The 15,041-nt window shown below is 45.0% G+C and overlaps 1 protein-coding gene across 50 annotated transcripts in view; it reads right to left on the bottom strand.

Annotated features, from left to right (window-relative positions):
- SORBS1 (sorbin and SH3 domain containing 1) overlaps positions 1-15,041 on the bottom strand; it is a 259,100-nt gene that overhangs the window by 84,239 nt on the left and 159,820 nt on the right. For 25 of the 50 annotated variants that reach the window (XM_017894526.1, XM_017894534.1, XM_017894551.1 and 22 more), the window contains 4 exons: positions 9,193-9,377; positions 7,398-7,461; positions 5,174-5,248; positions 4,784-4,846 (listed from right to left, as the gene is read on the bottom strand). In XM_017894526.1, coding sequence (XP_017750015.1) covers positions 4,784-4,846; positions 5,174-5,248; positions 7,398-7,461; positions 9,193-9,377 — 387 coding nt within the window. The remainder of the gene's footprint in view (positions 1-4,783; positions 4,847-5,173; positions 5,249-7,397; positions 7,462-9,192; positions 9,378-15,041) is intronic. The other 25 variants (XM_017894542.1, XM_017894545.1, XM_017894560.1 and 22 more) reach the window with 5 other exon arrangements.

Here is a 15,041-nt window from a genome sequence, read left to right as displayed (position 1 = left end):
AACCCCTCCCCTGGGCAATACTGGCTGGAGTCCGAGGCAGGAGGCACAGATCCCGGCCAAGCATCTTCACAATAGGATTATTTGCTTGAAATCAAGCAAAACAAAGCTATTCTTACAAATTCTGTAAGGCCAGTAGAGAATTATTTTAACTCAACTACAGCTGTGCCTAAGCAGATGAGCATCTTTAAATCATTGCCTTAGTGCAATCTCATCTAGGAATGAGGAAGAAGCACTGAGACAGACCATTTTGACACCACAACCTGGGGATGCCTAGAGGTGGTGTCTTGAGGGACATCACCGAGAGGTGGCAGTGGCCACCACCAGCCTGAAGTGGTAGAAGAGGCATCCGAAAGCACGGGAAAAAAGCTGGTCTCTGGGGCTTCACCTGGACTCACCTTCTTGCTGACATGGTCCAGCGGGTCCTCACAGGCCATGGAAAGTCAGGAGAGGCCATGGACCATGAAGTAACATACCAGTTATTTAGTTCTGCTGCAAATTCTGAGCCATTATTTGAAAATATTTTCCCTCTTCTTGACATCAAATGTGCCAAGTGAGCCAACATCATTTGGGCATGTTCAGAGTAGGGGGTGCTAATTCTTTAAAATCTGCATTCTCCATTCTCATCCTATATCCATATTCCCAAAATTGCATCTGGCCAATTTTCTTCACCTCTTTTTAGGGGCTGGGAAAGACTAGTATTTCCCCATCCCAGTGGTTCTCAATCCTGTCTGTCAATCACTTGGGGAGTTTTCCTAACTATATATTCTTTCTTTCTTTTCTTTCTTTCTTTCTTTCTTTTTTTTTTTTTTTTTGAGACAGAGACTCACTCTGTTGCCCATGGTGGAGTGCAATGGTGCAATCTTGGCTCACTGCAACCTCTGCATCCCAGATTCAAGTGATTCTCTTGCCTCAGCCTCCCAAGTAGCTGGGATTACAGGCGCCTGCCACCACACCCACTGGCTAATTTTTTTTTTTGTATTTTTAGTAAAGACAGGGTTTCACTATGTTGGCCAGACTGGTCTCGAACTCCTGACCTCAGGTGATCCGCCCACCTCGGCCTCCCAAAGTGCTGAGATTACAGGCATGAGCCACTGTGCCTGGTCCCTATTTATAAATTTCCAGGCACCATCTGGGAGGTACTGGCTTAGCAGACTGAGGCAGGACTGACTCAGGGGAAGCTGAATGCCTGGAGTCGGTACCAGAGAGCCTCTGGGCAAGAAGAGGACAACCAAGAACACAGAGTCAGGAGGGGGAAAGGAATCCGCAGGGCAGTATAGCAGCGTGAGTAAAAGCCTATGTTTATGGAGCCCCAAACACCTAGGTTTGAATCCTGGTTCTGCTACTTACTGTGTAATCTTGCATATATTACCGAATCTCTCTGAGCCTAATACTCCTCATTGATAAAATGAAGAGTTACTTCATGGGGCTGCTGGGAGAATGAAAATGAGATAACAATAGTGATATATTCAGCAGAGAACCTTGTATGTGGCAAGGGCTCAATTAATGACAGCCACATAGTCACTGAGGTGGTGGTGATGTCATTATAAGACTATTATTATTAACAGGATTACCACTCTGGGCTGCTGAGATGTTGGCCACCACACTGCTGTTGCTTAAAGCAGCAGGGGAGAAGGTGGGGGACTGCATTTCTGAAGCTGTTTCTGCACAGTTTGCCCCTCTGCCTTCTGCTAACATCTCTTCCATCCCACAGACAACAGTCTCCAAGATTACAAAATGACTAAAAGTGACTGCCCCTTCTTGGAATTTACAAAGTTTTCTTTTTTAAAAAAGAACAGTTTAACCCTCATTGACTGAGACATGATAACTCTATTTATAGGCTAAAAGTCTGGCCAGAAGTTTGCTTTTCACTGTAGCTGGGGAAAAGAAGGTTGCTAAGCCAGCATAAACAAACTTTCACACAGTCGCTTACTATTGAGGAGAATCAGCTTCGAGATCTTCAGAAATGTCTGTTTTATACCGTATAAAAAACTAGAATTTAGACAGGGAAGGCAGCCCTTAGGCTAGGCTTTGATAGGTCTATCATAAATAATTCTAGTTCCAAATTCTGAATTAAAACCAAACAAAAAAAAAAACCCAGCGGTAAAAACAAACTTCTCCCCAGGAGAGAGACTGGAATGATGGCTCAGATTTCTCAGTAACGTGGTTTCTTAATGCATACTAACATCTATAGGTAGAGCCTCCACTCGGTGCCAATCTGTCTTGAATGCCTTTCTTTGAAAGGCATACATCTTTCCTATGTTAAGACGGATGTGCACAGAGCGCAGGGCCACCTACTGGGCAGCATGGGGCTGGAGCAGCACCACGGACAGGGCTGATGAGGCCCTGCCAGAGCTCACAGACAACATGAACACAACAAATCAAGGATTAAGAAATCCAGAGACTCTCTTGAAATGGTTTAAAAAAAAAAAAACAAAAAACCCTCAAAACCAAAATCCTGTGATTATTTAAAATGATCTAGCTCAAATGTTTCCTTCACTTGTAAGAAGCCTTGATCTAATTGAACACATCAGTGATCTAGGCCTGGATATGTCATCTAGGCAGGAGTGGGGGCGTGAGATGGAATTTACCCTATTTTAAAAGATCTCCAGGGAGGATGTCTTTTAGAAACTGTGTTAAAGTCTAATCATCTTTGCTATTAATTTTTTAATGTCCAATCTAATTTTTTCCTTTTTATTTTTTAAGACTGTTTCTTCCTTTCGGTCTCTGAAAATTAAAAAGTAGTAAGGTTTGCTTCTAAATTATATGTGACAAGTTATCATGACATCCCTTACTGTTTATGCCTCTATGCAAAAGAAATCCAGTTCCTTCATATGCTGGACTCGATGCATGCCAAAAATTAGACATGATCGCCAGCAGTGGTTGCTAGGTGTGGTGGCTGATGACACGGGAGCTCTGGCTGTGCAGCCATGAAACCTTGTCTTTGGACCAACAGCCAAGCTGACTGTGGAAGCTGTGGGTGCTGCCTGTGGCAGGCCTAAGGCAGTCTTCCAGTCCGATGGGAGCCACTGTTCCCCTCCACAGGACTTCTTCAAGTGGGCCTTCCTTTGCCTGTGCCCGTGGGATACTGTGCCTTCTGCATGTGCTGTGCTTTTTGCCTTAAACGAAACTCTTATCTTACGAGTTTGGCTAGGTTCACAAGTCCAAATGAAGCACAAATCAAAAATTGCAACCAGTCAAAATTATTCTGAAAAGAACTCCCTAACTCAACTCAGTCAGTTGTTTTTTCACCAATGCTTGTGTGTGGTAATCAGTACCATGAGACAGAAAGACTAGGCTCTCTACACCAAATAGACTCTTCTTGGCCTTGAGGAAGTCACTGATCAGAATTAAATTATCAGCTTTTAGTTCTGCAAGTCTGGGTTTATTTGGTAGACCTTTCTTTCCATTCAAAATAGGCCCCAGGCATGAAATGGTTGGAAACTAATTGCCAGGGCATATGAGAGACCAAAAATGGACTATGGTATTTTAACTGTATCCAACACATCCCAGTGCGTCATCTCATATATGACTGATCAATAAGAGTTTGGTGAATGATCAAATGAATAACTTTATCAATGATGAGAAGGGCTGAGAGGGATGGTCTGCTGAGCTGATTAGAGCAGAGAAGTATCAAGATTGTGGCACCAGCATTCATCCCTAAGAACGAACTCTGGCTCCATAGTCCAAAGCCTTCACTCATCAGTGTTTCCAGGTATTACTGAGGACCCACTGTGTGCCGGCAAGGTTTTCTGTGGCATTCTGGACACATGCTGTCACAACTGCCCCCACACTGGACACAGTAAGCTGAAGTGGCCTTGCTGAACTCTCTGCCAGATGGGAACTTCTGAGGACAGGGTACCTGTCCTATTCATGGCATGACTTCCAACGACAGTGCCTGGCACACAGCAAGCGTTCAATACTACTTGAATGAATGAAGTTCAGAGCACTCAACGTCTCATCCTAGAACAGTATTTAACAAAACTTCCTCCTCCATACCATATCTATTCACCCTCTTCTGGGTTACTCATCCAAAGATCAGATAATCCCTGCTATTAGGATAATTCTTAAGATGTTGCCCCTAACTCACATTTTAGAAACTTCCTTGACACTTAGACTTTTTGCCCCCAAAATAATATTTCTTAGACACAAATGTGGCTGTCTTCATCAGGTACAAATTCCCATCCAGCTCTTTCATAAAATGTTTTCCAGCTTAGCTAAAACCCTTATTTTCAAGAAATGTCATCTCCCACTATGACTGAATCTTATACCTGGATACCTCTTTAGGAATTCCCTACCAAAGAGACATACCCTGAGGGCCCATGAAAAGAGGGCCCCAGCAATGAGTTCGTTGCAGGCATGAGAACCGGGTAATTTTCCTGTTGACAGTTGCCGATCTACCTCCTGCCCACCCACTATAATGACTCAGCTTCCCTGAGTCACTCACTGCTCAACCACCAGCATCAGGTGACCACCTCAGGTACAAAGCCTTGGGTAGTTGGGTAAAGGCAGCTTTTACCAGAGCCCCACATGTTCAAAGCATTATAACTAAGCTAACACTGGCTACCCTGTTAATCATGTAAACCCTAGGGGAATAGGACTAAAATACCATGTGGATAGACACCGGTGATACAGTCAGCAAGGAGTGAGACAACACCACAAAACACAAGGTTAGAGGGAAGCAAATGACTGAGAAGCAGCCCTTAGCCACCAGAAAAAACCCCAAGGTAAAAAAGAAAGTAGCAGCACCAGTACAAAGAGAGGCACACAATTTTCCTTTAATTACCTTCAGACTTAGGACTAGGAGTAGATGCAGGAAACTGGTAGGTGGGAGTGTAAGGATTGTCCTCTGTAGCAGAGAAAAGCAGTGGATTTTGAAACTATCCACCAGGAAGTAGAGGAAGTGACAAATCCCAATTGACTCTTTTGAATGACTGATTACCTATTTTAGTGTTATTAAAGCACACGGGCATCACACTTAAAAATAGATTAATGAATTAGGAAGGATTTAGTTATTTTAACATAGCACATCATGCAAATGAGTGAAATAAAATTTTCACCAGCCAAAAACGACTATGAAAACAAAATCTAAAAGCCCAAATCTTATGCCTACAATGGAACTATAAGAATTAATTTAAAGCTCGGACAACAGATATGCTGTCTAAGTTTATGGTACCTTCAGAAGTTTGCTGGATTTCAGGAAGTTCAGGGAATTTGTACGTAGGGAAATAAGGGTTTTCTTCAGGAGTGTCTAGGCAGAGGAGCAGGTTTGGGAGAGAGAATAGAGGAAGATACAAATGGAGAGAATAAACGAGTAGGAATCCACATACAAGTTAGGCTCCTTGAATTCTGGAACATACTAAGCTTCACTAGTGATATGAAAGAAATTCAAACTGCTTTTAAAAATCCAGTCCTTTTGCCTGAATTACCGAGACACATTGAAAGAGACAATACCATTATTCTTCTTAGACAAAGAATTCCCATGAACAGGCTCCAATGGGCAAGAAACATTTAACATAAAGCTTCAGGTTCTTACTTTTGATAGGCAAGAAATATTAAGTTGATAATAAATAATATGTAATAAACATGCTATCCTAAAATGTTTTTTAAATCAAAGCTTGTGTTGTGGACATTCGGCAAACAAGTAGATCATTAATTTTTCAAATACCTCTGCCTACCATTAAGGCAGGTAGTTTTGTTTAGCACCTATAATTTAGATTAAGAACTATAACATGAGAAGACCAAAGCTGCCTGTGGGGCAAAATTACATATTTTGCACATTTACATGCATTCATATCTCTGCAATTAGGCTTTCAAAGCAGGGTCTAAAGGTGAGAGAGTCACAGATTGCAAGAGGAAATGGGCAGTGACTTCAGGAAGTGATGAGTGGAGATGACCCCATCTGATCACAGAAATCCAAGCATTTAGTTTCACCACTGTGACCACGCTCATCCACCCAACCACAGTGGATTTACTCTTGACTTGGAAATGCTAAACGCCTCAATATTTGGAGCACTTCGATACTGAGAAATAGTTTGAACAGGGGCACACCCAGGTTCACTTTGAACCCAGAGGGAGTTAATTAATAGTGATGCTAGCTGGCGTTTGCAGCTCATCAGACAGATTGGGCCTAGGTGGGAACACTGACCAGAACACTTTCTCTTTGCCTTCATGTGTCATCCACGCCAGACAGCCAGACTGGATTTGGGTAAGGGGAAGGGCAGGATGCTCTGCCCGTGGGAGGAGTGGTACCCTTCCTATGGTGTAGGTACATCCCGCCTGTCAGCTGACTGGTGGCACAGGCAGCAATGGGAGCCGGTAGGGTCATGTCCTGCCCAAGCACTGGCCTGCGATTCTCCATGCTGGGTCACCTGCTGATTGCCCAGCCGGCATCTGATTTGGAAGCGCTACTCTTTCAGCTTGAGCGGGCTCTGGTGTGTCAGCTCCTGACTGACTCTCAGGGCTATCTGCCAAGAGCTGGCTCTCAGCTGGGGAAGATTGTTGTTCATATTAACACAGCCTGAGAGGCGTACTATAAATTCTACTTCACAAGGCCAAATGTGTTCCCCTTTAGACCCTGTGACATCCTCTGGAGGAAGGGAAGCAGAACAAACACAGAAAGGTACATGATTGGTCCAAGGTTACCTGAGTGCTTGGGGGACTCAATCCAGGTGAGAACATTTTTTTTTTTTTTTTTTTTTTTTGAGACAGTTTCACTCTTGTTGCCTAGGCTGGAGTGCAATGGCGCAATCTTGGCTCACCGCAACCTCCGCCTCCTGGGTTCAAGTGATTCTCCTGCCTCAGTCTCCAAGTAGCTGGGATTACAGGCATGCGCCACCACGCCTGGCTAATTTTGTATTTTCAGTAGAGATAGGGTTTCTCCATGTTGGTCAGACTGGTCTCGAACTCCCAACCTCAGGCGATCCACCCGCCTCAGCCTCCCAAAGTGCTGGGATTACAGGCTTGAGCCACTGCGCCCGGCCAGAGAACAGTGCTCTTAATTCCCAGTTTGGTGGGTTCTCAACTCACTCTGCCCACAAGGCAGTCATGGGCTGACACAGGGAGATGTACCTAAAGCTGGAAGCAGGTGGGAGATGGAGCTGCTCACATCCCAGGCAGACAGATGCTGGAGCACAAGCACAGTGCTGGGCTCAGCCTGCTGCATTCCACATCTGGGAGGGAGGATTTGAGAGCAGATCTCAAATTCCAACTCTGAGGCAGGCACACAAGTGCTCCTCCCTATGGTCTGAAGGTACATGGCTGGGCTCAGGCAGACCAGTACCTAATAAGGTCCAACTGCAGGACCCAGTCTTCTGGCATCCTAGCAAAGTGAGTTCAGGCCCATAAAACAGTGTATTGCCACATAGCACAGCACAGCTTCTACAAATGAAAATCAGTACCTCTGTTTAGTTTGTGGATCTGTTTAAACATAGTCTTGTACCAGTCTTTTGATCTCTCAGTGTTCTGTAGAAAAATAAAGGCAAAGAGAAAAATTAAATGAATATCTTGACACATTTCAGACCTCCTATGATTTCAAAATCAAAATGGAAAGTAATGATATCTGAATTCAAAACTCAGCCACATTTACCTTTTTTAAAAAGGCAAAACTTTTTAGAAAGAGAAAACCAAGGGTCCCAAACCTCAGTCTACAGAGTAATATTTGGCTGAAAGGATACAGAGTTTGAAAACAGTGGATGACGATACACTTGAAAGGTATCCATTTTTAAATATTTTAAATTTTATTTTTAGAGAGAATCCCTCTGTATATAGACTGTGCCAAACTGAAGGAAAGTCTCCTAGAAATATAAGAGACAAAGGATATTTGCTCACCATGCTGTGCCACCACCCATTCTAGACTATTCAATAGCAACGTATCCGAGTCACCTTGCATAGGGCCAGATTTAGAATGCATACATTAAAACATAACTCATTACGGCATCCACTGCCAGAGTTTTCACCCTAACCACAAAGTTGGAATGGCTGTTTTTTGTTTGTTTGTTTGTTTTTTAAGATAAAAATAAAACAAGGAAGGTGACAGATAGGTGGCTAATTTCACTCCCACTTTACAGAAGAGAAAATGAGATACAGAATGACAAAGCAAACTGCCCAAAGTCACAGAGCTGATGAGAAGGTGAGTGGAAGGGCCATCCAACACGATGGTTAGGGGGTAAGGGTTTAGGAGTCAGACAGACCATTCTGTCACCCACAAGCTGTGCAATCTTGGATAAGTAACAAATCCCTCTGAGTCCCTGTTTCCTCATCTATAAGATGGAAATGATATTAGTATCCATTACTCACTCGGGTAAGTGATGCTTAAATGAGATAATGTACTCAGCAAATGGTAGTTGTGATTTCTCTTAGGAATAACTCTCCTTCTGTATTACTGCTTAGGACCAGAGAAGAGTTATTTTGAGGCTTAGCCCACTGTGGTTTCTATTGGCCTCCTCCAAAAGGACACATTTGTTAAATGGAATTCACAGTGGAACATATTGCAGGCAATGGTCTGATAGACACACGGAAAAGAACGGAATTCACCCGAATCCAGTTCCAAAAGTTGCCCAGCTTTATGTTAAATGTTTCTTGTCCATTGGAGCCTGTTCCCTGGAATTCCTTAGGGCCTGCAGGACTGGTAGGCCTGTGTTGCCGGGAAAAGCTGGGTCAGGGATGCCACGAGACCTACTCTGTCCTGGAGGCATGGCTGGTGGAACCCATTCTGAGGTTCCCTTAGTGTTCCCTACTCACTAGGGATGACACGTGATCTCCCATCCAGGGAGATCTTCTTCCTGAACCTGTCAGTAGGGACCTTGGGCCTCCCACTCTCCCCAGGATTGTCTAACCCTAGACCAGGAATTTCTCAACATGCTTCACACAGAACAATAATGAAGGAAGACTGTCCATAACATTGTCCCTAGAACACTCCATACTCAAAGCCTCTGAAAAGTTCTATAGCAGAGAAATCTCTCTGACTTGGTCCCACTCAGCTTTTCCTCACATTTACTTGACCACGAAATGCTTTATTCATAGGACTTATAACATCCAACACCCACTTTGGGAAAAGCTGTTGTACACCAAATCTGGAGCACAGCTCCTGGGGGCTCTGGCACTCATGGGGCTTATAGAGATGATGGTGTGATGGGGTTCACATGTACTCAGGGTGTACACTTGTCACAGCTTAAGAAGAAGCCTAAGAAGGACCTCTAAGTGTACCCGGAGTGGGATGCCCACTTCATCCATGGAAACATCGCTTAGGTCCTGAGCGCTCTTCACCACCCGCCTACTGTCATCCTTTGTTCTTTTTTCAGCAGCCCTGCCAGGTGAGGTGAGTTTTTCCTGGGTTGGTGCTGAGTCCTGCTCTCCCACTCTTCTTTCTGAGACAGGATCTGGAAATGAAAAGCAATTGTTAGCTGAAGCTCTTTTGGTAGCGGCAAAGCAAAACACTCCTGAACAGGCTAGCTGGGGGGAAGTGTATCTGCTAATTCTCAACTGGAATTAGTTCTGCTTAGAGCAGGGGTCAGCAAACTTTGGCCCATGGGCTGGTTTTACTGGAACATAACCATGCCGATTCCCTTACATATTATTTATGGATGCTTTTGCCCTACTACGGCTGAGCTGAGTAGCTGTGACAGAAACCATATGGCCTGCAAAGTCTAAAATATTTATTATCTGGTCCTAAAAAAAAAAAAAAAAAAAAAAAAGGCTTGCCAACAGTGTGATCAGAGCTTTGCAGAGAGGTATGCACATCGTACTCTGGTCATCTGAGTAGTTCTGACTGTTCTAGAAATTCAGGAACAGGTAGAATCACAGGAGGGGGCTAAACATTACTTGAAAGTTTTTGATTTCTCTTGAGGAAGTCACTTAACTTTTCTGTGCCTCAGTTTTCCCATCCAAAAACAGGGATAATACTTCTATTAGCAAGCTCACAGCAATGTGGTGAGAGGAGTTATCAGGGTAACTTATGCCAAAGTGTTCAGGAAGCTGTACATTTCTAAGTGTACATTATAGATTATTTTTGTTCAAGATTGGAAGTTATAGACCACTAATAAAGATACCAGATATGATCTACAGATTATAAAATTACTTAATAGAATATGGCTTCCAAGCTATGACATTTATTTATTGGGCAGACATTGCGCTCTGCCTTGTGGACATGAAGGTGAGCATTCCAGAATCTTAGCCTCAGGGAGCTTACAGTCTAGTGGGCAGAAAACCAAGTGAGCCAGCAATGAGAATGCAAGGGTGACAAGGCCTGACTCTCAGAAGAGAAGCCAACCGACCCACAGGAAATGAAGGGTGCTCCACAGGAACAGCTTAAATAAATGCTTGAGGGCCTCTGGACTACTGGGCTAATTATGTGCCAAGCAATGCACTAAACTCTTCATATACATTCTCTCATTTTATCCTCCCAAAGATCTGTGAGGAAGAAACTATTATCACTTCTTTTTTTTTTTTTTTTTTTTTTAATTGAAGGATCAATACACAGAGAAGTTAAAGTACCCTGCCTGGGGCCACATAACCAGCTCGTGGCCAAGCTGTGATGTGGCCTAATGTCCACATGACTCTAGCAGTCCTCTCTGAACCACATCCTGTCTTGCCTCCTTCAAAGATGGTACCAAGGTTTCAAGTCTGGGAGCCTGGCCTAATTCAAGGAGAAGTTAGAATTGGGTTGGGAAAGGAAGGGAGAAATGGCTGCTTCCATTTGGACCATGGTAACTCTGAGAAGACAGCAAGATACTCAAGTAGGAATGCCCTAGAGACCCCTGGAGGGGCCCAGGTGAGACACCCTGACAGGAGTACAACTTTGGAGGCATCAGCCCAAAAGTGATGGCTGATGCCAGGGAGATGGCAGAGCTCAGCGGGGGACAGAAGCAAGGGCAGAGTGAAGCGCTAAAGTCATGCATGGAAGGACACCACAGTTATAGCTGCAAGGCAAAAGAATCCCCAAAGGGATGCAAAGTCATCCGAGGGACAGGAGATGAACCAGGAAAGTACACAAGGTACCAGCGAACCAGGAAAGACAGAACTCCAAGAAGTGGGTGGTTAAATGTCTCAAAAAAAAAAAAAAAAAAAAAAAAACCTAGAAATTGAAGCAGAGGAGGAGGCGGCATTAGATTAGGCAAGAGAAAAGTCACAGGAACACTCTGAGGGAGCAACTTCAGGAGGGCAGTGGGGGTGGGTGCCAGATTGCAGGGAAAGGGTTGAAGGTATGAGCAGGAAGTTGGGGGAGTGAGTGGGGAGTTCAGCACAGAGGAAGGAGTGTGCTAGATGGTAATTCAAGAGTTCAAAAGATTAGGGGCAAAAAAGGTTTAAGCCGGCTGGGTGCCATGGCTCATGCCTCTCAACACATTGGGAGGCTAAGGCAAGAAGATTCCTTGAACCTAGGAGTTCAAGACCAACCTGGGTAACATAGCGAGACCCCATCACTACAAAAAATCAAAAAATTAGCCAGGCACATGCCTGTTGTTCCAGCTCTTGGAAGGCTGAGTCGGGAGGATCTCCTGAGCCTGGGAGTTCGAAGCTGCAGTAAGCCATGATCATGCCACTACACTTCAGCCTCAGCAATAAAGCAAGACTCTGTCTCAAAAATAAATAATAATAAAAAAGTTTAGGCCAAGAGAGCCTAAAATCCTATCAGTGAGAGTGAGGCCCATGAGGTAGGGATGAAGGGCATCAAAATGTGCTGTGGCAATTAGTAAGTGCTCAGTTAAAACCTGCTTATTGACTGACTGCGGACAGGTTCTCGTCTTTGAAAAAGGAAAAGATGCAGACTGCTGACTGGGGGGACTATACTTGGGTGAAAAGGAAGAACATGAGGACACATGCAAAGTTGTGAGAAAATCAGAGATGTCTGTGAGTAGAGGAGACGCTGGAGTAGTGGGAGAAACAATGACTTCGGCATGCTAAGGTTTTACAACTTTCAGTCTCCTCCATGGGGAGACTGCCTATAGCCAGATGATTTCTAAGCTTAGTAAGTGCTTCAGAAAGCCTGATCCCTGGCATTATCACCGTCAATGTCAAACGATGTTAAGACCAGATTGGCTTTATGGAATGAATTCTCATGCTCCCAGAAAATTCCAACATGAGGCCAAGGATTTGGCAGGAAGCCTGGAAGTGTAGAGGGATTTCAAGTCACCCAAGTCTACCCTTAATATGGCTCTACTGAGCATTCTCCTCCCACCTGGAAGGGCCTTCTGTTGAACGTGAGCAGAAAAGAGGCTGAGTTCAAGGTGAGTCTTACATGGTGATTTAAGATCATGGTGAGGATCATAGACATGCCATTCTCAGGGTCAGGGCAGGTGGCTCTACCAACAATCACACTTGAGTGCAAAAAATCAGGCTGATAGTTCATGGATTTCTCCTAAAGCTGTCAGAGTCCTTTTGATCTACAAAATTTAGCCCTGAATTGTTTTACTTGAGAAGCTTGTGGTCATGTGACTCATCATTGAGTGGATTTCAATACACAGAGAGTCCCTGAAGAAAAAGTGTCACTTTATATCATGAAAACCCAAAGTGACACTTAACTGTACCATGCAGGTGACAGGATCAGGCGTTGCCATCTGTATTACAATGAGGGCTTGCTGTTTTCTTTTTTTTTTTTTTTTTTTTTTGAGACGGAGTTCGCTCTGCATGCCCCCAGGCCTGGAGTGGCAGTGGCCGGATTTCAGCTCACTGCAAGCTCCGCCTCCCGGGTTCACGCCATTCTCCTGCCTCAGCCTCCCAAGTAAGCTGGGACTACAGGCGCCGCCACGTCGCCCCGGCTAGTTTTTTGTATTTTTAGTAGAACGGGGTTTCACCATGTTAGCCAGGATGGTATCGATCTCCTGACTCGTGATCCGCCCGTCTCGGCCTCCCAAAGTGCTGGGATTACAGGCTTGAGCCACCGCGCCCGGCCCTTGCTGTTTTCTCAGCAGGAAAATGTCGATCCTTCACATGACATCCTGGGGGCATTTCCTTCTAGTCTTTTTTTTTTTTTCTAATTACACAGGGTCTTGTTCTCTTACCCAGGCTGAAGTGCAGTGACATCATCACGGCTCACTGCAGCCTCGACCTCCCTGAGCTCAGGTGATCCTCCCACCTTTGCCTCCCGAGTATCTGGGACTACAGGTGTGCACCACCACATCTGGCTAGTATTTTGTGTTTTTTTGTGGAGATGAGGTTTTGCCATATTGCCCAGGCTGGTCTCAAACTCCTGGGCTCAAGGAATCTGCCCATCTCTGCCTCCTAACTGCCCGCCTCTGCCTCCAGAAGTGTTGGGATTACACGTATGAGTCACTGTGCCTGGCCCCAGCTAATTTTTTGTATTTTTTTTTTTTTTATAGAGACGGGGTTTCACCATGTTGCCCAGGCTGGTCTCAAACTCTTGAGCTCAGGCAATCTGCCCACCTTGGCCTCCCAAAATGTTGGGATTACAGGTGTGAGGCACTGCAAATCTAGCCTCCTTCTAGTTTTATACTGTGCTTTAAAAAGGAAGGTTCTGGGCCACTAAATAAATGACAATACTGACAACCTCAGATGGGGCCTCTGTTTGTAGGAGGTGGGATAGCCTCCCTTTTCTTCACACTGAGAGCTGATGACTGAAGATTATAGCAATGCTCACACTTCTCTGCAGAAGAATCATGGCCTCTCTACACCCTACGCCAGCCTCTCTCTCCTAGCCCTTATCTTATTATCCCATCGGTCTCCCCAAGGGGACCGAGAGGTACCTGAGAACACCATGTAGGCTTCATTCCCAGATGACTCTCCCTGAACATCAAGCCCCACGGAGGCTCAACAAAAACCTGCTACAGAGAGGGAGGCTGGCAGCCCTGGAGTCCCATCCCCACAGGTGATGGCTAAGCCTTACTTGCTCTAAGAGACTAGAGAGTGCCAACCCAGCCAGCCCTCTGTCTTTCAGGAGCTCCTGAACACAGCAGTACTACTTCTTTTAAAGCATAAACTAATATTTAGTGAGCACCTACTTTAGACCCCACTCTTTCAAACGTCATCAGTGGATCTGTCCCAAAACTCAGGAAAAGCGATAGCATCAGGCTTGTTTTAGAGCCAAGGAATAAGCCTGAGCTACCAGCACAGTGGAGTCACCCTGGCTTTTTTTGTTTGTTTGTTTTGAGACAGAGGCTGGGGTGCAGTGGCGCGATCTCAGCTCACTGCAACCTCTGCCTCCTGGGTTCAAGCAATTCTCCTGCCTCAGCCTCCTGAGTAGCTGGGACTACAGGTGCGCACCACCACACCCGGCTAATTTTTGCATTTTTAGTAGAGACGGGTTTTCACCATGTTGGCCAGGATGGTCTCCATCTCTTGACCTTGTGATCCACCCGCCTCAGCTGGGATGTAAGTGCTGGAATTACAGGCATGAGCCCTGTCCGGCCCACCCTCGCATTTTTACATGTCTTTTCTCAATGCACAAAACATCCTCCCACTTCCTATCACAATAACACCTCCCCCAGGCTGGGCAAAGGATTACCACCCTTGTTTCCCATATGAGGAAACTGGCTTAGAGGGATGAAGTCACTCACACAGAAACATAGCTCCAAGAAGAAGGAGCTAGGACTAAACTCTGTATCTTCCAGTGTGTGGCTGGAGGCCTTTTTCAGCTATTCTACCCTCCTTTCAAATTCCCACCAACAGGAAGGAGCCCACAGGAGCCACCTTTTCTTTTTTCTTTTTTTTTTTTTTCAGAGCCACCACTCTTAGCAACCTTGGCTGGGATCAAGGAATGAAGTGGGCTGGAGAGTGGCAGCTGGAGGAGGGGCAGCCAAGGACACCTTGAGGTCAACCACAGACTGTCTTGGTCTCACAGCCAAGTCCTGATAAGGCTGAGAGGTGTGAGAACTCCATGTCCTCCCCATACAGGCTGGCCACCAATCACAGAACAGCAGTGGCATGAAGTTGCACAGAAATCACGTAGCAGCTGTCCAGAAAACAGTGGCTTTTGTTATCCACCAATCAGGGATTCTTAACCCTGAAGTTCATGAGTGTGTGCAAATCCACAGAAATCATGTGCACATGTTTACACATGTGTGGCTTTTTTTTTTTTTTTTTTTTTTTTT

This window comes from Rhinopithecus bieti, unplaced genomic scaffold (genome assembly GCF_001698545.2).
Source record: "Rhinopithecus bieti isolate Rb0 unplaced genomic scaffold, ASM169854v2 scaffold_25291, whole genome shotgun sequence".
Lineage (NCBI taxonomy): Eukaryota > Metazoa > Chordata > Mammalia > Primates > Cercopithecidae > Rhinopithecus > Rhinopithecus bieti.
The sequence above is the reverse complement of the archived record's forward strand: the minus strand, read 5'-3'. Positions and strand labels throughout refer to the sequence as shown.